At 35.6% G+C, this 25,483-nt stretch overlaps 2 protein-coding genes across 2 annotated transcripts; one reads left to right on the top strand and one right to left on the bottom strand.

Moving 5' to 3' along the window:
* The first annotated feature begins 240 nt into the window (after window positions 1-240).
* On the top strand, window positions 241-1,683 carry LOC108909142 (general transcription factor IIE subunit 1). The gene is made up of 2 exons (XM_018713378.1): window positions 241-1,222; window positions 1,291-1,683. The coding sequence occupies exons 1-2, from the start codon at window positions 331-333 to the stop codon at window positions 1,623-1,625; spliced, it is 1,227 nt and encodes a 408-aa protein (XP_018568894.1). The 5' UTR covers window positions 241-330; the 3' UTR covers window positions 1,626-1,683.
* Window positions 1,684-5,672: 3,989 nt separating this feature from the next.
* Window positions 5,673-25,480, bottom strand: LOC108909155 (dedicator of cytokinesis protein 7). The gene is made up of 22 exons (XM_018713396.1): window positions 25,434-25,480; window positions 25,299-25,371; window positions 25,056-25,234; window positions 24,808-25,004; window positions 24,407-24,749; window positions 24,072-24,351; window positions 23,846-24,020; window positions 23,017-23,789; window positions 18,650-18,936; window positions 18,422-18,596; window positions 17,210-18,144; window positions 14,996-15,278; window positions 14,614-14,923; window positions 14,243-14,559; window positions 10,167-10,319; window positions 9,420-10,111; window positions 6,847-7,018; window positions 6,610-6,790; window positions 6,392-6,558; window positions 6,114-6,337; window positions 5,910-6,056; window positions 5,673-5,855 (listed from the first exon to the last, which is right to left on the bottom strand). The coding sequence occupies exons 1-22, from the start codon at window positions 25,472-25,474 to the stop codon at window positions 5,810-5,812; spliced, it is 6,150 nt and encodes a 2,049-aa protein (XP_018568912.1). The 5' UTR covers window positions 25,475-25,480; the 3' UTR covers window positions 5,673-5,809.
* Window positions 25,481-25,483: the final 3 nt, after the last annotated feature.

Raw genomic sequence — 25,483 nt, 5'->3', positions numbered from 1 at the left:
TTCAGTGCAAGTCATTTCTGGAATTAATTGAACATTATTTTTCAAATAAAATAAGTAAATAGTTATATTTAAGATTCTATTGGTTGTTGCCAGGCAATAAAATACGGGATCAAATCTAACCAATACAAATTGAATATTACTAAAAACAAAAACTACCAACATGACAAATTGACAAATGACATCGAAAAATGACATATCAACACCGTTGGCGGTACTGTATTTAACCTAAAAAGTTTTTGAAATAAGAGATACATCAATTTTGTGTTTGCGTGATATTTTATGTGATTATGTGAATTTAAGATATGATACAGAGTATATAATACTTTAAGAATGACTGACGAGAAATTGGTGACAGAAGTTCCTAGCAGTCTAAAGCAATTGGCTAGGTTGGTGGTTAGAGGCTTTTACTCCATAGAAGATGCTTTAATAGTAGATATGTTGGTGAGAAACCCTTGCATGAAAGAAGATGATATATGTGAATTGTTGAAGTTTGAAAGGAAAATGTTAAGGGCGAGAATAGCTACTCTAAAGAATGATAAATTCATACAAGTTCGATTAAGAATGGAAACTGGCCTAGATGGAAAAGCTCAAAAAGTGAATTATTATTTTATTAATTATAAAACCTTTGTTAATGTAATTAAATATAAGTTGGATTTGATGAGGAAACGTTTAGAGACTGAGGAACGCGATGCAACAAGTAGGGCTAGTTTTAAATGCCCAAATTGTTTAAAAACATTTACAGACTTGGAGGCCGATCAGTTATTTGATTTCGCAACTAGTGAATTCCGTTGTACATTTTGTAGGGAAGTCGTAGAAGAAGACTCTTCAGCACTACCAAAAAAAGACTCTCGTCTATTACTAGCAAAATTCAACGAACAGTTGGAACCCATTTATATCCTTCTACGTGAAGTAGAGGGCATCAAATTATCTCCTAAAGTATTAGAGCCGGAACCAGTAGATATTAGTACCATTAGAGGACTCGACAAAAAATCAAATGCTGCACAATCCGGCCAAGAATGGTCCGGCGAAGCTACGAGAAAATCAGGTTTTGTCGTGGAAGAAGCAAGAGTTGACGTCACAATTGGTGAAGAGAGCAACTCTGTTATTAACCGCAAAGAACAACCAATTTGGATGACAGAATCCACTGTTATATCAAATATTGATTCGCAGGATTCCAATAAGGCTAATGAGGGCATACTTGAGGTTGCATCTGAAGTGGCAGGTAATGTTTATCATGCCTTTTGTATTTCATTGATTACACTGTATTATTTAAATTTATGCATATTTCAGGAGCCAGTGCCGCCAAAAACGATGATATCATGTCTGTTCTTCTTGCTCACGAAAAACGTCAAACTGATAACAGTGCCGCAAACGCAGTTAAAGGATTGACGAACGAGTCCGATTCCAGTTCAGACGAGATGAACGAAGTGAAAAATACAAATGAGGACGTCGAAATGATGGAGAGCGACGAAGACGAGGATGATCACGTTCCGACGGTCACTGTCGGGAATCGAACTTACCCCATTACTGATATCAATGATACTATTATCGCGGAGATGACTCAAGCCGAGAAAGAGATATATGTCCAAGTGTTTCAGGATTATTATTCTCATATGAGTTATTGAGTGTCTAGGTATTTATTATACACGTGTACTATTAGGAAAAAAGTTCTTATATCCTTCTTAAGATTTTATGGTAATATATTTTTTTGTACAAATGACTTTTAATTTGTTTAAAAATTTTATGTGGACAATAATGTGGTTTATATATTAGACAGTGCGGTGTCAGATCATACACAGGTTTGGTTTGAAATGAACCTTTTCCACATAAACAATCAAAATACAATTCAAAAAAGTTTTTTCTAATGATAATATAAATGAATTTGGTAAAGCATTGCATAAGAAAACATGACGTGATGTGTATACAATAATTAATGTCCAATATGCTTTTTTTTAATGGTCCTGAGTTTTGTGAGACGCCCTGATTTTTTGTAATTTTTTCAAGTCCCACTTAACCTTTTGGTGAGACGTCAAATGTCCCAAATTTAAAAATTTATTGGGACCACGTTTTTAAAGGTAACCATTTAAATAATTGATAGAAGTAACAACAAAATGTTGCATATACAGTAAAAATATTGTATATTCAAGATTTATCTAAAAAAATTAAGAAAATGTAATTTGAAATAGAAAAACTTTCTTCAGACGTGGAAAAAGGTGCATTAGAGACCGTGGGGAAATTATTTTCTCAAAAATCGCGGCTGATATTCAGGAAAAGAATAATGTACATACTTTTAAAAGTGGAAAAATCCAATACTAAAGTCAACGTTGTTGATAAGTGAAAAAAGTGATGTTTCAAATAATATAACTGGTTAGTCGCTCCATTTCATAAAGCTGCCTGTTTTTTTGACACAACAATCTGATCGCATTGTTAAAGAAATTAATTAATGTAAAAAATCGAAAATCTTGGAGTCGGGTGTTGTTATAAAATTATAAGGTACTCTGAGTTTATGAGAAATATATTTTTGTGAACAAATAATACAAAGTTTGATAACACGGTTGTCCAACTAGAAAATATTTTGTTTTCTGCCGAGTCCACTTTTGCTCTTCACGGCCATGTTAACTGTGAAAATTGTTGCTACTGGGCTAATGAAAATCCTCACTGGATGAGAGAATTGCTTACACATAATCCTGAAAAGGTTAATGTTTGGGCGGGTACAATTAAAGACCATGTCACTGGTCCCTTTTTCATTGATGGCATCTGAGTGGAGATAACTATTTACTTCTGCTCCAAAATAATGTCGTGCTAGTAGGATGGAGCACCACCACATTATTGAATCAAAGTCTGGTAATACTTCGACTTAACATTTCCAAATTGGTTGATAGGGAGGTGAGGATCGCTTGACTGGCCAGCACGTTCTCCTGATCTTACACCCTTAAATATTTTTCTATGGGGACGTGTGAAAAGACTAAACGAAGCGATATATAGCTGACTTAAAAAGAAAAATAACGGTTGCTGTTCGGTCAGATGTTGGAAAATGTAAGAAGAGATTTTTATTTACGATTAGGATGCTGCCAAGGAACTCATTTTGAACATCTTCTATGTTGAAGTTTTCTTTTAGTTTGCTATATAGCGAATTTCGTCAAGCAGATGAATTTATTATTTTACTGCTAATTTTTGCAATAAATATGTAAACCATAGCAATTTTGAATAGAGAATGAAAAGACCTTTCAAAAGATGGTATCACAAGCCCTTACTCCCAATTTAAAAATTTAAGGGTTAACTGTCACTTGAATTTAAGGATCAAATGTTTACTTTGCAAGATGTACAATAATTGAGATACTGAATTTATTCCATTTGGCTGTTCCACACTATATATTCTCTATGTATGTAATTAATTCACTCGCTTCCTCGTCGTTTATGAATTATAACTTTTCACTTGACGATAAAACGTTATTTTATTGTCTAGTACAATAAATATGAGTTTGTTTTGTAAGTTATACTCGAAAATCAGATTTTTTTTGAAAAACAATGTAGTAATTTGTAGAAAATTGAAAGATGATTCCGAAAATATAATTTTGATTGTTAACGTAAAGCAGTGGTGTACCTACTATTTTATTTAGAAAAATATGTCACGGATACCCTGTATCTCCACCACTGGAGCATCTAAATTTTAGAAAAAGGCCTTAGATTTTGGACAATGTTTTTATAAATACTTGTGTCCAATTTCAAATTATTTCACTTACTAGTTTTTAAATTATTTAAAAGAATTTAAAATATTTTTTAACACCCTGTATCTTTTTAACAAAGCGCTCAAGATAAAAATTCTTTACGAAAGAGCCCTTAAAATTCACCAAAGAATACGAGGTTTAATTTTTGGTCACCATTTGTAAATCACCCTGTATTTTTGACCTGAGAACATTATACAGTGAGCGGCAAAAGTATGGAATATATTTATTTAAAAATCAGATGTTCGTTATTTGAAAAATCGCTCGGACCCGTCGAATTATATTTTTAGTTGCGCATTTTCTAAAGCAATTTCGGTGCTATAAATTTGCAAAATAACCTGGCTCGTAATTTAAATAGTGACATTTAACAAAATCATATTTTATACAATAAAATTATGCGTTTTTAATTAAATTATACCTAAATACCTCACTTGTATTTTTTACATTCAAGTCATTGCGTCCTAATGATCAAAATAAATCACCGAACCACTTATTTCTTATGGATTTTTCTGATTTGAAGCAACTTTCTGTGAACCACACAAATCTAAGATGGAAAAGTAAACGTGGTTTTATTTTAAAACCAGCAGGGTAAATCTCAGGGCAATTTTAGAAAATTTTCCTTACTCTATATTCAAACGCCATTATCTCGAAAACGGTTAAAGATAGGTATAGGTTATGTTACATAAAAAATTATCAGAATTCCATGGAGAATTGAATAAAAGAACAAAAAAGTGGGGTTTCTAATTAAAAAAGTTGGCCTTGATTTCATAACTTTTTTTTGGGCCACCCTGTATAAATGAAAATTTCTTCAGAAAATGCGCAACTAAAAATATAATTCGACGGGTCCGAGCGATTTCTCAAATAACGAGCATCTGATTTTTAAATAAGTATATTCCATACTTTTGCCGCTCAATGTATGTATCAGCGAGTTCCCTAGTGCATAAAATCTTGTCAAAATATTAAAAAATTCAGTCTTGAAAACTATTTAATTAATAAAACTTTCTATTCGTTCTCCTAATGTTTCAGTCTCGTATGTTACTCGCGGTTTTTATACTGTATATCTTATTTTTAACATTTTTGTGTAGTTATTTTTTCTATTAATTTTATTTTATTTATAGTGTTTTTCCACTCTCTACATGGTTATGACTATTACCATACCCAGAAATAAAAAATTCTTATTAACCAGTCTATAAAAAATGGAGATGTGCCTCGAACATGTCAGTTGGACATGTCGTGAAAAATGGACATGTCCTGAGGCCACTTTTCAAGATTGAAAAGTTGTAATGCGAATGCGCGGAATTATTTGTTGTATTCATAATTCCCGCAAAAAATTTTTAAGGTTGGTATATGTGAAATTAAAGTAATTTTCTTGGTAATTGTTTACATAAAACTGACATTTTAAAAATATAACCTCTTTTATATGTCCATACATACATATTTTATTTTATTATTTTTAGCAAAGTTAACGATTAGTAAATACTGTAAATAGTAATCAGTTGATTCTTAATTTAATATTTAATACACACATAGTTTATAAATGAAATATGACGACAAAATCAACAGTTTGGTTATATTTTTCAGAATTGAGTAAAAATCATTATAAATGTAACTTCTGCCCAAAAACAATTTTTAAGAATTCCAGTAGGATGGAAAAACATTTAAAGAAGTGTATTGACTGTACGAGGAAAATTAGAAACCAGTTTATAAAAAAGTCTAAAGGTAGGTAATAAGTAAAATATATTGAACATATTCATTAGAATAAAAGTAATATTTCGTTTTGTGTACCCTCAAGCAGTGACCTGTGAAAACATGATGTCACTCATATGTGGCTTATTAGATTCAAGGTCAAAAGAACTTTTGCCGACATGTCCGTAACACACTTTTCTGAAAAGTGCCCATCTCTAACAGAAAAAAAACATTTCACAATAAATAAAGGTTTATTATTTCTCCTATATAAAAATAAAAAATATAAAAGCGTGTAATACATATAAAATATAAAAATATATGCCTAGTTTAAGATTGAATACTTGACGTCTAAAACTGAAAATAAATACTAAAGAGAAACGATGATGCTATATTACGGACTACCACCTCAACGGAGAATTTTCAGAATGCGGATATTTGTGTGGACTGAAAAGATAACGTAATAAGTGAAGAAAATATGTCTAGAATTCTTGGAGTTACCTCGAGTTAACAATAGTAACCGACTGCGGATTGACTAACGGATGCAACTTATCGACGAGTCTTTTGTAGTTCCTATCGAGTTCTCTTTGGTAATCTTTTTGGTCTGGTCCAATTAAAGTCTTGTTTTTCCTCAACGCATCATGACACCTAAAAACGAAGAAATTAATTCTTTCAAATTCATAGATTCTGTCAGAAAAAACTTACTTCTTGGAGAAATCCTTAAAGCACAACCTCAGCTTGTTCTGGTGCTTGGTCAAAGCTTTTCCGTCGCTAGGCAGAAATGTCACCGCCATTTCCAACGGTCCCTGATTCACCGTCGTACCGATGCACCCTTGCAACACCATCTGCAAGATCTTCGGATCTGGCGGCTCCTGTTGTGTGGCGGTCGCCAATTCGGTAGTCTTCTTCTGTATGTCTTCAATGGCGACCTTTAAAATAACTTTTTGTAATCGAAAAACAAGCAAAAAGAGAAAAGATCTTACTTCGATGGGAGTTAAAGTAATTTGAGATCGAGACACGACCTGAATTCTAGTCTTGACATAAGGGAAGTGAACGGCTGTGGTGAGAATCGTTTTGCGCTTATACTGCTCCCTTAATTCCCCGTGCGCCTTTCCAGTCATCGTAAATGGTGTCGCATACACAAAACGCTCTGAAAAAATTTGTACAGAATCCACACGTAACGTATGTTATTTCAATTTACTTATATTGAAGTTCCTATCAAAATGTGTCTGCCTATAACGTAACTCGTACTGTTCGAAGTACGGTTCCACGTAAGTGATTTGTATGTAGGCCATGTCGGAATCCAAGGAATTCAAGTCCACTATGTTGGAATCCTTTATGATTATGACGTTTTCTGGGCCGAATCTTTCTGCGTAAAAGTTCTATAAACAAAAAATGTTATAAATTTATCGCAAGACGATAGTAAGATTAATAGAACCTCTAGGCGACTAAAAATTTCCGGCAATTTCGTGAGGGTGGGTTCCTTGTATATGAACTCCTCTCTGTCCAAATCCCCAAATTTTGACCCATAGAAACCGACTCGGAAGTACGTTCCGAACATCCGTTTACCAGAAAGCTGATCGATCCTTGTAAAGGCGTCGTGCAATTTTCTACAAATATAATTTCGTTAATTATGCAGAGGGTAATGGGAGTCAGTTTTTAGGAGTAATAATATATGCTTCGCAGAATGCTAATATAATATTAATAATTTTTTTTAAGTCAAATAAATGGTCGTGTTATTATTAGAAATCGACCGATACCGAATATCTAGGAAAATACTGCACCGAAAAATTTGAAAATTTTGCAACATCAATGTCCCCGGAGCGAACACAACTAAAATATTTAGAACTCTTCAGCACTTCCAGTTGTACCAGAATTCGACACCAACATTGTTATTTTAAATGGAACACCCTATATATTATTGCATTTTCGGATTCTACGTGAAATTTGGGGGTCACTTTATTAAATATTCCCTGTACCTAGGAGTTATAGAATTTGAGATATTAATGTTTAAAGAAAAAATTTGACAGATGCAAGGGTCCGCGGAGATGCTAGTAACTCTTTTCAGCAGCGTGATATCAAGTGGATTTTTGGTAAAGGGCATAGGTAACACTAAATTATGGTATACCAACAAATTAAAACATTTAATACTAGGTGTTTCGTTTTTGCTGTTACATTTTGATAACTTCAAACAGCTATAACTTTGTTAACAAATGGAACACCCTGTATTTTTTTTACTCTGTCGTATGTAGATTGAAATTTCCTTTCAAGCCATATAAGCATTGTTAGGTTTGCCGTCACTACTTTTAGAGATATTTGCTATTTTCTATTTTTTGGACAGTTTTTTTCGTATCAGAATTGTTGTCAAATTGCCCATGACTAGAAACACTACAAAAACAATTGAAATAACTTGACATTTGTCAAGTTAGTTGTCAAATTATTCTTGCGTCTGAATAGTTGCCTAAATAAATAAATGCCTGGGAACCGTTAAATTATACTAATGAGGATTATTTTAATTACAACAAATTAAAATAAACCTCATTAGTATAATTTACATGATCCCCAGGCATTTTTATTTCAATTTTCTGCAAAAACTATTCAGACGCAACAATAATTTGACAACTAACTTGACAAATGTCAAGTTATTTCAATTGTGTTTCTAGTCATGGCCAATTTGACAACAGGTCTGATATGAGGAAAACTGTCCAAAAAATAGAAAATTGTGAATAACTCTAAAAGTAGTAACAACAAACCTAACAATGCTTATATGGCTTGAAAGGGAATTTCAATCTGGTATTAAATGTTTTAATTTGTTGGTAATTTAATGTTATTTATGTCTTTTGCGCGTACCAAAAATCCACTTGATATCACGCTCCTAAAAAGACGATTTCAATGGTGAGTTCAGATTTTTTCTATCTTCCATTGTTTCAGAGTCGCGATAGTCAACTTTGTTTTTCTTATGGACGCCATATTGGTTCTCCTCATGGATGGATAAAGAAAAAAATTACGAATTCAACGATGTATCACACTTTACACAAATATCCTGTCTGCCTGCAGCAATTTGAATTTGTTTTTAATTTTTCTGAAATAGTAGGCTGATACAAAATTTCGTGACGCTATCTTAAAAAACAAATGTGTTATAACAAAAAACAGAAAATCAATATTTTCACTTTTTTCGAGATATCTCGGAAACTATCGAAGATATCTTGGACCTGTTTTCACCAAAACACTCGCCCCATAATTGTGCAACTTTTTTGTAATTTGAGCCACCCTGTATGGCTAACGGTTTCCGATATCCCTGTAGTCTCCCTTTAAATAGTTCTAACCCTGTATAGGGAGTCCCATTTAAAATAAGAAAGTTGGGTTGACTTCCGGTATAACCGGAAATGCTGGAGAGTTCTAGATATTTTAGTTGCGTTCGTCCCAGAGACATTGCCATGTTGCCAAATTTTAAAAATTTACGGGGCAGTACCTTCCTGGATATCGATCGACGCAGTTCCCGGTGGGACACTCTGTATAATATTAATCCACCTGATGTGATATGACAATAAGACGTTACGAAACGCAAAAGGAAACAGCCCCATAAATAGTGCAAGGTATTGAAGGTTAAATCCATAAAAGAAAGTGAATGTTACAGCTGCCATACTGGGTATTTTTATAAGACCTAATTTTTATGTTCTGTATGTGTATATTACACAACAAAAGGGTGAATAATGAATAATTTGAACTATTTTGGGAGAAAATATACTTAAGTGTTTGAAGGAGAACACTACAGAGCTATTTCAAATAAAAGTGCTAAGATCAACTTTGGTTGTAAAAAAATTAAATGCTGATAAGTGTATTTTGATATATTTGAAACATTTTAATTATTTGACTGACATCGCACAGAAATGTTGAGGTCCAATTATTGCAATTTTGTAAATTTATGTGTTTCAATTGAGAAATTAATTTTTTAAATCAGTAAAGTAAAAAAAAATAAATAAAATAAAACTACCTCAATAATTTACTTACCCATGAATATTGGCTAGCTTCTTAAAGTCCCTATTATTCTCCGCAATGGGTATTAGCACTCGGTAAATGTCATTCATCGGCTCATACATCGCGGCCGCGTGAAAACTGCTAGCAGCGTGCTCTAACAACCCTAACAACCCCGCTTCCGTGAAATGCGAACCCAGACACCCGCCTTCCCTCTCTGGACTCAGAACGTCATCGGAAACGGCACTCTCCTCCAAAATGTTCGGACTGACCCGTTCCAGAGCCGCCGCACCAGCCGGCAAATGCGGGAGAGACTCCAACATGACCAAATACTCCGCGACGAGAGCGGCGGAATGCACTAAACACATACCGGCCTCGGTATGGTTTCCCCTCTCCATGTGCTTCTGGGCCATGTTCGCTAGCCACGTTAATCGTAGATCGGGGGAGTTTTGGTAACCCTTAGCAATGCGGTACATGAGATCCAGCAACATCTCGGGATCTTCTTGGAATTCTTTCATTTTCACCGTATCGGACAGGATCATATGCAGGTTGAAGACCAAGTCTCGCACCTGTTCGGGGAAGGTGGTTTCCTGAAGCTCGGAATCTCTCTCGCCGTATTCGAGGATGGTTTTGAGGGAACGTCGGAGGGAGTCGTCGCTAAACGAGGCCGAGGTGCCTACGAGGCTGCTCAGGGACATGGTGACTTGCATTTTCACTCTTGCGAAATTCTGAATAACACAAAAATAAAAGAAAAACAAAAGTAGGGTTATCTTTTATGCTTACATTGCCGATTTGGAATGTCTGTCTCATCAACAAATATAAAGATGCCGCGGCTTGCGATCTGACGGAAGCGATTTGGGATCCGCAATGTTTTAATAAGAGTAAACATAAGTCGGCGCAGTGGGTACTTTCTTCATCGAACAAAGCGCTGTGAAACTGAAAAAGAAAGTGTTGGTCATATAGATGGTGTAGTATTAATTGCGAGTGAGTTTTTTAAGAGTAATAGTACGTGTCCCGAGAAATACTAATTTGAAATTCAATTTTTCTAAATAAAATAAACAGTTGAGTTTATAATTCATTTTTTAAATTGCACTCTTGTCTACACCGTCACGGGGCAGTTCCCAATCTCAGTTGTATATGTGTGCCTTGCAGTGTTGCCTGCAGTTACGATTTTCAAATCAATTGTATGAAATTAATGATTCAGAAGAAAGCAAAACTGTAATGGAAAAAAATTTCATAAAAACAATCCTTTTGTATCGCTTTTCATCACATTATTTTGGAGACACTATATGTTTTTTATGTCAATGTAGACGAAGAGCCGAATATTAAAAATTTTTAGTGTGTTTAACATATTTACATTTTTTTCATGATTTATTAAATATTAACTAATATTGGTGTGTGGATACACACTCACGCACATGTTACATTTGTGGCGCAATATTTTGATAGCCCAACTATAAAATTGTAGACACTATTAAAATAGGTTTAAAATTGAATGTCACAACTTAAAATTGGCACCAACTCTTTATAAAATTGCAAATGTAATGAAAAAATACGGTAGACAAGAGAACAAAAATGCAACGCAACTTTACAGTTTGCGCAATTTATTGAACTTGCAGTGTTGTTCACGCTTTGCAATGCCAAAGTTATGCTATTTTTGAGATTGCGCACTACAAAAAGTATAGAAGTACGAAAACAGCTTAAATAAAACAAATTTGTTTTAAAATAAATATTTTTGCTATTTAAAATTAAAATATATAATAAAAAATATTTTTAATGTATACTAAATTCAAAAGTGAAGACAATAAGCTGTATGAATTAAGAAATAACGACAATAATCGGATGTTATATNAAAGCAGCTTAAATAAAACAAATTTGTTTTAAAATAAATATTTCTGCTATTTAAAATTAAAATATATAATAAAAAATAAATAAAAGTAATTATTAACCTGATAGATTTGATATCATTTTGTTAAAATCATTTCAAATTTTTAATAAAAAATATTTGTTACTATTTTCTTAAAGCACTGTATCTAGTTTTGTGAATATTAGTGTCAATGACCCTTGAAATATTGACCTAGTTCTACACGGGCAAAAAATATACATGGTGATTTACAACTTATCCAAAAAAATTTGGGAATAGATGCGGCATGAAAAATGGAGTCAATATCGTAAAAAAAATTGTAAAATCGTTAGTTTCCGAGAAAAAAATTATTGAAGTTGTAGTACTTTCCACCATTACATCACTGGACAACTGTAGTCTCTGAAGTCATTCATGTTGTAAGATTTCCGCAATGCGCATGGAGAGTTACAAAGCCCCATCGACTCGGAATACTAAAATCCGATTGTACAATAGTGTTTACAATAGTTTTTTAGTAGTTAGTGTGAAAAATGGCTTATGTGCATAGCAACTCGGAGTTGATGGAAATTGTTTTAATTTATGGTGAAGCAATTCATAGTTTCCGAGAAAAAAATTATTGAACTTGTAGTACTTTCCACCATTACATCACTGGATATCGTAGTCTCTAAAGTCATTCATGTTATAAGCTTTACGCAATGTGCGTGGAGAGCTACATGGCCCCATCGACTCCGAATACTGAAATCCAATTTAACAATTGTCGTTGTGATAGTGTTTACAATAGTTTTCTAGTTAGTGTGAAAAATGGCTTATGTGTATAGCAACTCGGAGTTGATGGAAATCGTTTAAATTTATTGTGAAGCAATCCTTAGTTTCCGAGAAAAAAATTATTGAAAATGTAGTACTTTCCACCACCATTACATCGCTGGATTTCGTAGTCTCTAAAGTCATTCGTGTTGTAAGCTTTACGCAATGCGAGTGGAGAGCTACAAGGCCCCATCGATTCCGAATACTGAAATCCCATTTTGCAATTGTCATTGCGATAGTGTTTACAATAGTTTTTTTTTAGTAGTTATGTGTATAGCAACTCGGAGTTGATGGAAATCGTTTTAATTTATGTTGAAGCAAGACAACTTTGTGTTAGTTCATAGAAACTTGGTAAAACGGGCCCGAATGTGTTTACACTTCGGTGGACAAAATTTTGAACAGTTGTTTTAACATCAGGTATGTCAAGTTTTATTAAGTAAAACCACAAATTAATTTCACTAATAACAATAGCGGCAAAAGCAGTTGAATTTGTTGATGTGGTGTTACAAAATTCTATTTATTTCTTTCCTTGCGAAATTANTCATTCATGTTGTAAGATTTCCACAATGCGCGTGGAGAGTTACATGGCCCCATCGACTCGGAATACTGAAATCCGATTGTACAATAGTGTTTACAATAGTTTTTTAGTAGTTAGTGTGAAAAATGGCTTATGTGCATAGCAACTCGGAGTTGATGGAAATTGTTTTAATTTATGGTGAAGCAATTCATAGTTTCCGAGAAAAAAATTATTGAACTTGTAGTACTTTCCACCATTACATCACTGGATATCGTAGTCTCTAAAGTCATTCATGTTATAAGCTTTACGCAATGTGCGTGGAGAGCTACATGGCCCCATCGATTCCGAATACTGAAATCCAATTTAACAATTGTTGTTGTGATAGTGTTTACAATAGTTTTCTAGTACGTAGTTAGTGTGAAAAATGGCTTATGTGTATAGCAACTTGGAGTTGATGGAAATCGTTTAAATTTATTGTGAAGCAATCCTTAGTTTCCGAGAAAAAAATTATTGAAATAGTAGTACTTTCCACCATTACATCGCTGGATTTCGTAATCTCTAAAGTCATTCGTGTTGTAAGCTTTACGCAATGCGCGTGGAGAGCTACAAGCAGTGATGTAAAATGACCGTCATTTAAACGTCATGACGCGGTCGACCGCGTCATGATAGGTTTTGTTTCTTAAATATTTAAATTATTATTATTTTTTATTACAATAAAATAAAATCACTTTATAGATACTTTTGATGATTTTATTAATGTTAATATTAAATTAATATGTATTAAATATTCATTGTCAATGCGGTAAGAAGTAGGTTTATGTTCCACCTGGTGACGTGGTGTCCTTAAAACTTAACCAATGGTAACAATTTTTTGTTTTATTACTTTATACTTGTCATCTATAGCCAAAGAACATGTTTTTTGTGTTGTTTGTTTTGTAGTTAAAAACTTTTTTGATATTAATATAGTTTTGTTGATGAATTTATTAAGGCAATATTGAGATTCAGTAATTTATATTTTAGAAAAATGACATTAAATTACATTTAAGTACTGTTATTTTTCCTAACTGAAACTATTTATGACGTGTAATGACCGTCATGAACTGGTCACGAGTTTAAATGACGGTCATTTTACATCACTGGCTACAAGGCCCCATCGATTCCGAATACTGAAATCCCATTTTGCAATTGTCATTGCGATAGTGTTTACAATAGTTTTTTTTAGTAGTTATGTGTATAGCAACTCAGAGTTGATGGAAATCGTTTTAATTTATGTTGGAGCAAGACAACTTTGTGTTAGTTCATAGAAACTTGGTAAAACGGGCCCGAATGTGTTTACACTTCGGTGGACAAAATTTTGAACAGTTGTTTTAGCATCAGGTATGTCAAGTTTTATTAAGTAAAGTAAAGAATTAAGTAAAAATTAATTTCACGAATAACAATAGCAGCAAAAGCAGTTGAATTTGCTGATGTGGTGTTACAAAATTCTATTTATTTCTTTCCGTGCGAAATTAATTTAATTTAATTTAATTAATTAATTAATTTTAATTTAATTTAATTAATTAATTAATTTTAATTTAATTAATTAATTTTAATGTGACAAGTGACCAAATGTGTTATCACAATCAAATTTGAGAAAAACTAACGTGTTCTTAAAGATCAATCCTAATTTTCACTTACTTTGAACACCAGACTGCGTTGCGAAGCAAACATATGCGGCAGCACGGTAGTGCTCTGATTCTTCCCCAGCGCGTGCAGCAGAACCGTAAGCGCCAGTCCGACTAAATGCTGTTGGGAATCCCACTGAGAAATAGTAGCGACGCACCGCTCCAAAGTATCCAAGATAATAAACGACGCCTCTGTTGCGAAGTGGCCCTCTAGGTGAATGTCGTTTATGAGATCGTCCTTGGGGCGATCGATCTGATCCAAGCCCGACCTGTACATCATCTGCTCTTTGCGCCAGCGGACCTTCTCCGTGGAGGACTGCGGGGTACCACCTTAAAAACACTTACATTCACTAACACGCAGAAAGTTGGACGTTATTAAGTTACCTTTCCTCCTCTGCATCATTTCTCTAGCGGAGCCCTGCCCGAGAATGACATCTTCGAGTCTGGATCGCATGTCCTGCGTTCCTTGGGCGTGAGCATACCCTGAAGGCGGTGGGGCTCTTCTTCTCGGCTTGTACTCGAAGCAACTAGTACACGCGTCGAGTAGGTGAAGCAGAGTCGCCAGACGAGACGAGGTCAGCTCGCCTAACCATTGGGAGAGGGATTCTCGTTCTACGTTCTTCAGTACCCACAGAACGCAAGTTAGGATGCTCCGGGTCACATCCGCGCTGATGCCAAGTTTCCGTGATTGCAGCTACAAACAGAAAATGAATTAGTAATAATTAAAATATTTTAAGCAAAAATCGATTATGTTCGTTTCACTCACATTTGGAAAGGTGTCGCATGTAGAAGGCGGGAGCTTCCCCGCTATAGCCATAGCCACAGTTTGGTTGATGTTGCTAGGCCCCGAGTCGTCGCTGTTGTATTGCGTTTTGTCCATGGTAAAGTGATGCAGGAACGGAAGGACGTCCATGGCGATAGAGAGCAGCGGTAAATAGAGAGCCGCCACTCTCTGGCGGCCCTCTGGGGAGGTGTAACGCGGATCGCTGTCGTGCCAGGATAAGAGAAATCTAACTGTGTCGACTGCTTTACTGTGAAGCGATGACTGGCTACAAATTACAAGACGTTTTAAACTCTGACGTTATTAGAATCATTTATATACAAGGTGCCTGCAATATAAATGTCGTATGTTTAAAATTTGATAGTACAGAACTTTTATACATTTTCGTTTGAGAAAGGGAGAACGATCACGGGGGGGCAGTACTACAGTGAATTATTGCAATGTTTCGGCTAAGAAAAAAAATGCTGTTTCAGTCATGAACTGCTCTACAAATTGCTGCCGTGCCCAACTGGCTCCCGGTGACTGCTTTCTGTTCACCAACATGAAAACGTGGCTCGGGGGAAAAAATTCAGCTCAAATGTAGGGGGTATCGCCGAGACAGATATATATTTTGAAGGGTTTAACAAATTGTATTTTTTGGAGGGGGCAAAAAATGGCAGAAATGTTGGGAAAAGTGTATCAACTTAAAAGATAACGTTAAAAAATTAAAAAAAAACAAAAAAACTTTTTACTTCTTTTATTACTTTTGAAATGAACGGACTTAAAGTCAATATTTGTTTGAGTTTATTTTGCAATTCCGATATGCCGCAGGTGGTATTCACTCCCGCACCAATCTCAAAAAAGGGCATTTTGCATACACTAAAGCTTTCTTGGCGAGCCGCTCAATAGTAACCTTCTCCCTTTATCCGTTTGGCATATTTTGAAGGCGATTCCTTAACGTCTTCCGAGTGAAATTTCACTTTTCTGGGAGATCCGCCGCCAAAAAAGCAAATTTTCGCTGTGGGAGGGAGACAGAACCCGACGGGAACGCCCACCGACGGACGTTTTGAGAGTCGATTTCAAATGCTACATGTTTTTTTCCAAGGACCCATCGAGGGTTTACTCAGCTTCTACGTGCGAGTTTCGTCCTTTCTTTGTCTCCACGGAACGTTTTCGAAGGATATTTTTTACTTTTTAACGCCAAAATTTGCTTTTTAAAAAGGTTCTGCACCTTGCATGTCTCTTGCGGGACCCCGATATTTTCGTAAGGCCCAGATTATTTTGCTCAAAACGCAATTTACGCGGCATCATATTTTCCTTTATGGATACTGCCGGTACCCGCGCTTTGTTCCGAGAGGGAGCCCAAACTTTTCTCTTTGCGTTCGAGCAGCTCCCGCGACCCGGTGACGTCCTTTCTGCTACCGGGCCGCGTCGCAAAGTGCTCTCTCTTCTATACCACCATCAACTTTTATTAGGTCAAATGTAACGAAATATAAGACGAGATTAAAAATATTTTGATACAAACTGTCACCGCAGTAGAAACGTCAGAATTGTCAAAACTGAATTTCCCGATTCCAACGTTTCCCGCGGCGCCAGTACGGCGATTATTTTTATGTTTTATACCATTCCGAGTTCTTCGCGGACGATTTTATGGCAGAAAAATGCAATTTTTAACATTACAAAAATGTTTTACTTCGACTATGAACTCAAATACCAATACGAACAAACTCTGTCTAGAGGCAATGATAGCTTAGCGGCAGTTGACGGTTGGAATCTCGCACGGGATCCCTAAGAATTTTTTTTTTACTTATTGCCATATTTTATCTTCATTATGGAGTTTTCTTTTTAAATCTTTCCATAAGAAGACAATAAAACTTCTCAAATAGGTTTTTGTACACAAGATGTCTAAAAATATTGCGTTGAACTTCAAACGATCCAGAGATAATTATGAAGTTATGATGATGATGATTTTTATATACAGGGTGTTTCAAAAAATGTTATATTTACCAATCGGCGAGGAAAACACCGCACAGCGCGGCTCGAGGGCCGAATGCCCGAGAGAAAGGTCTACTCCGCGTCAGCGGAGTTTGCCGACCTTTCTAGTATATTGTTAATCGTTGAACATATAGCAGTTATATCTGGGGCACCCTGTATAATAATTAAAAAAAACGGAATTATTTTTTTTTGTGATAGAAAATGTGTTATTTCGTTTTTACTTACTGCATTTCTAGAAGCACCGTTGCCAAATCGGAAAGAACCATTCCAGTGAGAAAGTGATGCTGCCGATACTCCGGCGACAACTCCGCGAAAGTACTGGCTCTCTCTTGGCTGGCCGGTGCCCCGGACAAAAATGAATTCTGACTCGTAGAACTCGTAACGCTCGGACTAGGGGACACGTTGGCGCTGCTAGACATAAAAGGAGAAGCAAACGGCAAATTCAAGGCGACGTAATGCTCGTGACTGCAGATGATCCTGGCGAATTCCAACTTAAGCTCTACCAGAACGGAATCCAGCATGGAAGCGATTTTTGCTTGCAGCTGCTTGTTGTACGACCTCAACAACTGAAACACCCAACCCCTATCGGCGATGGAGAGCAAGTCGTAGAAGAAAAAGGCCAGGGCGGCGTTGAGCTTATGGGCTTTGCGCGTTTCGCCGGTGGAATGCGATATAATCTCCGCGGTGACGGTGTGGACCAACGTGGAGATGTCGTCGAGGAACTGGTCGGAGAACCTTAATTTCCTGGGCGAGTCTAGGCTTCTGGTGTGCGCCAGGTGCTCCACCATACTCTTGACGATCAGTTCGTACAGAAACCAAGCGTTCTGCATGGCTAAGTCCTTAGATCTGCCGCTGGAAACCACCCACTGCAACGCCAGTTCCTGGTGTACGATCCTCTGGCATGTGATGCTATTCGGGCTGATGAGTTCGTTGGTCGGTACCCGCATACTCGCCGCACGATCGAGACCTCTGGAATATTGCACGTGAGCTACTTCAAGATCGGGGTTGGAATTGCTGCGCGTTAAACTGGTGGTGCTTTCGTAATCGGGAGAGCTCTGATTGCTGGAGAATAAGGGATGAGGCATGTTGCACTGGTACTGCACGTACGTCGCTAATAGGGCGTTGCGGGAGTGCTGATCGATAGACAGCTCTTGAAGATTCTTAAATGAATGCATAACATTAACATCTATTTATACAGGGTGTAACTTTAAGTGGGGGTCATTTTTTAATGGTAGTAGTAAAGTCAAAAGTATAAAAAACAACTGTTACAGCTGCCATACTGGGCATTTTTATTACATATGTCTAATATTCTGATGTATGTGAACAATTATGAACAATTTCAATTATTTTAGGAGAAATATGCACCTAACTGGTAACCCCAAAACTGTAATACCATTAAATTCGCATGTGAATGCTAATATTCATTAAATTACTTACCGATATTTTTTCTAACAACAGACAAATTGCTTCGAAGCAAGTATGCCCAACGTTCAGAGTATGCCCCGACAATCTAGGAGGTTGCACCAGAAGTTCTATTATACAATCAAAAATCAGCGGTAGATTTCTCACGATTGTCTCTGGTCTCGCGCCTGACAGTCCCAGCATTGCAGCTCTATAAATTCCAAAGTTTAGCAAAAAAAAAACATGCAACATAAACATGCAGACCTTAACTCATTTTCCGAGCCCATTTCTCCCAACCTAGCTGGTATAATGCCGGTATGGACGACGTCGTAGGCCGCGAAGAATCTTTCAACCGGGGGATCATGGGTGTGAACCGAAGACGCTGTATCTAAAGTTACAGTGAATAGGCCCTTGTGGTTGTCGAGCCATTTTGTGCCCGGCAGGCAGACGTCGGGAGGTATGTAGCTGTAGTTGAGTGGTGGAGGTTCTAGCATTATCGGCAGACAGAATTCTCCCGACACAAAACGACCATCTCGCAGCAAAGGTAACCACTGCAAAAAATGTTATGCAAAATTTGAGTGAGCTGTGCGATTTCAGTGAAAATTTTTTTGCTTATAGGATCTTAGGATCTAATCTTTTTATGTTTAATTTTTAGTGAATTTATTGTAGTTTTTTAAAGAGGGTTTTTGAAAATATAAGCAAGATAGAAAAAATATCTCTTCACTGTACCAGTAATATAAGTTTTCTCCAGTGCATAAGACAGTTTACAAAATCACATCTCGCATAATGCTTTTATGAAGCTATTAACACATGAATTAATCATAATTATTGAGTATATTTACAAAATTTTTGATAAAACAGGAAAGGTACATTCCGATGCTTAAATGCCCATGTTTCCCGTGATCTTTCACTGTGAAAAACTGAAAAGACTCATCGTATTTCAATATTTTTCTAATTTAGATGGATTTTCTTGTTCCATTATTGTCTTACAAAAATTGGGATTTCTTGTCTACAAAACGTCAGCTATAAATGTATTTAGTCAAGATATTACAATGATCAAATTATTTTTTGCTATTTTTTTTGAGATTAGTTATTTGAAAAACTGCCAGCTTCATAAGTTTTTATATTTTTAGCTGTACTAAGAAGGCCGTAAAAAGCATTTTGAAAATTTGTAATTTGGTAGCTCCAAGAAACTTGAAAGTATCGTAACAAAAAAATCAAATGAAATTAATTTGTTTTAACAAAATGCGAAAAATTCATATGTTTTAAGGAAGTCGCAGGGATATTTAATTGGGAAAATCCAAATAGACACAGCCTGCAATCGTTTATAAAAACTGTGTTTTTATTGTTACTAATAATTGTAATGAGTACAGTGAAAATCGGTTATAACGACCTTGAAGGGACTGTTTGTTTACGGTCGTTATAACCGATAGACATAATAAGCAATGACAAATGTTTTATTTAAAATTATTATGGAAAAAATGAGAAAGTTACAATACATGTGTTTAAGTTTGTACGTGTACTGCTTTGTGTTCAGAACATCTCGCACATTTCATTTTCAGTAAACTGCTTTCGAATAGAGACTTAATTTTATTTCTATCCATCCAAATTGTTGAAATTGTAATGTGACACACTACATTCTTTTGCTATGCTTGCATTAGTTCCTCCGTTTCCTAGTCTCCCTATTATATGTCAATTTTCTTCTTTATTAAACACTTTTCTTTTCGATATCGTGATAGAAAGTGCTAATTAATACATATAATATAACTGTAAGGGTAGATAAATCGTAATTTGTTGCAAATGTATTAACTGGTGTCAAAAGCTTGGATACTGGCGGGACGGGCGGAAGAGCAGAGTATTGGTTTTAAGGCCGTATATCAGCATAGGTCGTTATAACCGTCAGATTCTATGGTAAATGTACATAAAAATGCGTCGCTAAATTTGAAATGTCGTTGTAAACGGTGTTGTAGTAAACAATATTTTTAATATGGTGTATTTCTATAGGATTTAATCGGAACTTTCAAATTCCGTCGTTATATCGAATATGTTGTATAAAGCAATGTCATTATAACCAATTTTCGCTGTAATTTGTCTATGTTGGAATTATTTTTCTGTATTTTTTTTTTATAATTGATAGTTAAGAAAGAAAAGTTTGCAATTTTATTTGTTGAAAATAATAAATCATAAGACGGACATATTTTTCTACATATAACTCAAATAAAACAATAAAACTGATGTAAATTAATGTTTAGTACAAAAAAAAAAAATTACCAGTTATTTTAATTCAAACTGTTTTTTAAAATTATAAAAGAAGCTAAATGCATTATTTATGTTTGTAACTTCCATTTTATAGAATAAATAGAATTTTGGAAGAAAATGAATGAGTTACTTATATACGAGTATAGACTAGGCAGTATCTGTTTTAGTTTGGGTGAATCGTATATCCACGGAGATTTTTGGCTTTCAAATATCACTAGAAATGAAAATTTTTCTATGAATATGCTAGGGAAAAGATGTTTGAAAAAAATGTACTAAGAGTTTTGCGGCGACTTTGTTGCCCTTACCTTTGGGGGTTTCACTATGTTGGCTCACTCGCTTGCAGCAGGAACTAGCACCCTTGCATCAATTTTGTGTATCACTTATATGTACCATTAGTCCAAATTTGAGATCTCAGTTGCGTATAGTTGCGTACTGTCTTGGTCAAAGCTCTTTCACATACACACACTTTTTAAAATTGAATGTAGACTCTTCTCCCCCTCATCGAGTCTTTTTCCCCACCCTCGGTTAGAGGACAAGGACAACATGAAATTAAATCGCGGAACGCGCGGTGATTTAAATAAAAAATAAATTAAGAGAGAAACGCAAACATTCTATGTGCAAAAAAAAATGTAGGCTTAACTTTTGGCGGCACAATATGTTAAAAAAAATGTCATAGTTTTCTTCCAATTTAGTTACGTATCTTTTCAAGAGTTGATTTTAGGCGAAAATAGAAGAGGAAAAAAATGTTTGTAATTAAATTTTTTACAAAATATGACTAGTTACAAATCAAATGAATCATGATTATTATTGTTAAAATCGAAAAAATCGCCAAAAATTAGGTTAAAAAACTACTCTAGGGAATTTTTTTGGGGTCTTTAAATTGGGTATAGGACCTTCATACTTGACTCAAGAAAACTTCATGATATGTAGAAACATCACACCAAATTTCATCAAAATTGGTTTGACAGATTTTGCATAATAATTTTGCAATCCAAATTTTGAAAAAAAATTTGCAAATTTTCAAAATTTTGCTCAGCAAAAACCAAGGCCCATAGATAATTGAAAATTTAATCACATATATAGAAGGGCTCTTAAGCTTTCAAACACTTTTTGAAAAATTCGAATCCGTCAATTAGGAGAGCTCTGGCGCTTGTTTAAACATTGGTCGAATTTTTGTACTTATAAACAATTAGAATAACTGCGAATATTCAACCAAATGAATTTTAAAATAGGTTTTAAAAGTTCTTGGAAAGATGCTTCTTTAAAATAAAAAGCAGATCGATTGGTCAATTAATTACGTAGTTATAACCGATCAAAGTTAACCGTCATTTACACTAAATGTACTGGGGCATCCGGGCTAATTTTTCAAAAAATACCTTTGGTATTCCGAGTACTTTCCAGGTCTAAGTTTGCAATACTTTTCTTCATTGGCAACCTACTTTAAAACGTGTTTAAAGTTATTTATGCAAGCGTGACATTCAAGAAAATCGTACGGGTGGTGGTGGTAGGGGAAGTAGAGCGCGGCCGCTTCGACCTGCTCAAAATTGAATCGGCGAGTTCAAAACCGCGACGCGCTTAAACATTTTTAATATCTCAGCTTCTAGAGGTCCGATTTTGATAATTATTTTTTTAATCGACCTTACCTTTGATACAATAAAAAAATAAAGTTGAAAATTAAAGGAAGTTTAAAGATAAATAATTATCGGACTGTTGAAAGACCAATAATTATTAACATAGGCATTTGAAAATACGCTAATTGCTTTTTTAACACGCGAGACATCGATTTACTTAATTATACTTAATTTAAAGGCCCCAAAAAAATTCCCTAAAAAGTAATGTTTTTTAACCCCATTTTTGGCGATTTTCTCAATTTTTACAATACTAGTCATATTTTGTAAAAAATTTAATTACAAACATTTTTTTCCTCTTCCATTTTCGCCCAAAATCAACTCTTGAAAAGATACGTAATTAAATAGGAAGAAAAATATGACATTTTTCGAATTTTTTTAGCATATTGTGCCGGCAAAAGTGAAGCCCACATTTTTTTTAAACGCTTAGAAAAATTTTCATTTTTAGTGATATTTGAAAGCCAAAAAGCCAAAAATCTCCATGGATATACGATTCACCTAAATATGGACTTTTTGAAACAGATACCATCTGGACTAGTATGCTACCAACAGAAAAGATAGATAGATATTTTTTTTATTTCCATGGCAATAATTTTAAATTAACATCTTTTAATTGGCTACAAAATACAGGTGAGAACATTAATTTCAAAGAAATCGCACAACTCAGCCAATTTTTATGATGGTGTCAAGGTCAAATTTAAACGCACTGTACATTCAGATAACTTATAAATATATTTTGCTTACCGTATATCCCACTGGAGTATCTACTGTGTTCTGTTCGATCTTCCTCTGACAAGAAATATGGTAAAAAGTGAACAGCAAATGGTGGTTGTCCCCCAAGGCGGCTGGCAGTTTGACTTTAACTTCGTCGTAAAAAACGGGACTCTTACTGTGATAAGTGACGGCCGAATAAGCCTCGTTCGTCATTTCCGGGCAGCTGGATTTCCCAAAAATGTTATACAGGGCGTGTTTCTCATCCTCACCGGCCATCAGTTGTATTTTCACCGCTAAGTTACGTGCGGATCCGGTACGATTGGAAAAATTCAGTTCCTTAGGACTGACTAATAACAAATTTCTGTAAGTGTAATGAGGCACCAGCAGTTCCTTGACGGGAAACTCCAGGAGCTCCTTTAAAGGCCTGACTTTATCGTCAGGGAACGGGTGTATCTTCACCAACTCGGTGGTTAGGCAGTTCTTCACTTCAGCCGGACAAGGAGATATTTCTAATTTGAAGGTTGCCGGAATGCATTTTAATTTTTTCAAAACCATCGTGGGTCTCTTCAGTTCTTGAAGGCATTTGTAGAGGTCTTCGTCTCTCAATTTTTCGCCTTCCTGTTTGAAAAACGACGACATCGTAAGCGTGATGGGTCGGAATGAATCCAGACTGGTCGCTAAATGGTCAGGCGACCAAGAACGTCTCTTATCACGCCTTTCTAGGGAGCCCCTCCTAGTTAGAGTTCCCATGTCTGTGGCCCTTCTCCTTAGCTGTTCTAAGCCACTACTGCACGATTTTCGATCTAATATAAAAAATATATTTTTACGAGAAAATAATTTTTTATGTATTGCAACTTGCCTAAACTGTTTGTATTAGAACCGGACCCCATCGAGTCCCTATCGGAGTCCCTATCCAGAGAATTCCCACCATTAATAACATTCACTAAATTAATAGCGGTCCAAGCAAACGCCTGTCTGTATTTTCCCAGCCTTTCACACACAGAAACGGCTATAGCCTTCAGCTTGTCTCGATTCTAAAAGAAAGTATGTCAAGTATACGACTGAAAGAAGAACGAAAACCGTACCTTATCCTCCTTCAAATAGGGCTCTATGCACTCATTAAGGTCACCTTGAAGAACTTTCTCCACACGAACTACGATGAATAAGTCGGACGAAGGATGCGATACATTAAAAATACACCCTCTCGCCAAGGAGCTGGTATCCGAATACATAACGTGACCGCCAAGCATTCTTTTCAACCCCTCAGGGTTCAAGTCAAAGTAAAATGTTTCCGACACCTTTTTTCGTTCTTTGCAGTCGTAAAGGGCCATCGATGCAAACAAGGGTTCTACCTCAATGTCCATTCTAAAATATTATATCCAAATTATACATTTAACGTTCATTCAAATTTTTAACTTACGTTAACTGTTGGCACTTGACCAGAATCCTGTGCCCCAAGTGTTCATAAGGGGCAGTTGCGGGAAGTCTTTTTTCGACAGGTTCATTGATTTCGTGCTGCAATTCGGTAGGCGTGAGAGCAAACAAGGTATCTTGTCTTTCCGTTTGCCTTCTGCTTTCATTTAACTGGTCCAAAGCTTCTGGTGCAGCATGTTCTAAAATTTCTGGGATTAAAGGGTCTCCCGCAGAGTGCCTTAGATCTAAAGAAGCCCAAGAATTTCTTGGAGTTAACGTGTCTCCACATGACGATGATGCCGAAGTGATCGATACTACACTTTGACGACTACTACTCTGTGAAGTTAAATCTATAAATTAAATATAGCAGTTTAGAATATTTAATGTCTGGTAAGAAAAATTACTCGCCTAATTCACTGCTAGCCTCGGATGGCGCTACTTGAAAATCTACTTCAAATTCTTGTTTGGGAGTAGGCAGCAAGGTTTTTGAAAGATTGCTTCTGCTTGAAATGCTACTACTTAATGATCTGTGATTATATCTAATAACCTTCCAATGAGATTTGTAACATTCTGCGCAAGCTCTAACATGAGGTAGTAACAGTTCTCTAAAACATGATTCAACATGAAACAGAAGTTACTAAAATTTGTAAACGTACAGTTTTTCCTCGGGTACTATGGGTAGTAAAGTACGAATGGGTCTTTCAATGACTTCCACTTCAACATCCCCTTGAGGTACGTCCAAGATGGACCTCAACGGGTCACGGTCGATTAAATTTTGGTAACCGCTCACAAATTCTTCAAAGTCTAGAGGCTCCGTAACGTCGTTATTCCAACTCTAAAATGTTTAATCTGTCTGTTTACAAATGTGATTTGTTTATATTTATTATTTATATACATACAGATGTAGATGAAGGCGATAACAGGCCACTCTTGTTGCAGGCAACATTTCTGCGTACATCTGCTGCATGTTGTCTGTAAAACAAACAGTGATGATTTATTTATTTAGTTTATAGTGCAAGGAAATGAATACATACTTGGATAATTTTTGTGTAAACGCCCTTTGGGTGGAGGCCATTTTGCCTTT

Source organism: Anoplophora glabripennis, unplaced genomic scaffold, assembly GCF_000390285.2.
Source record: "Anoplophora glabripennis isolate ALB-LARVAE unplaced genomic scaffold, Agla_2.0 scaffold346, whole genome shotgun sequence".
Taxonomy (NCBI): domain Eukaryota; kingdom Metazoa; phylum Arthropoda; class Insecta; order Coleoptera; family Cerambycidae; genus Anoplophora; species Anoplophora glabripennis.
Note: the sequence above shows the minus strand (reverse complement) of the source record. Positions and strands in the feature narration are given on the sequence as shown.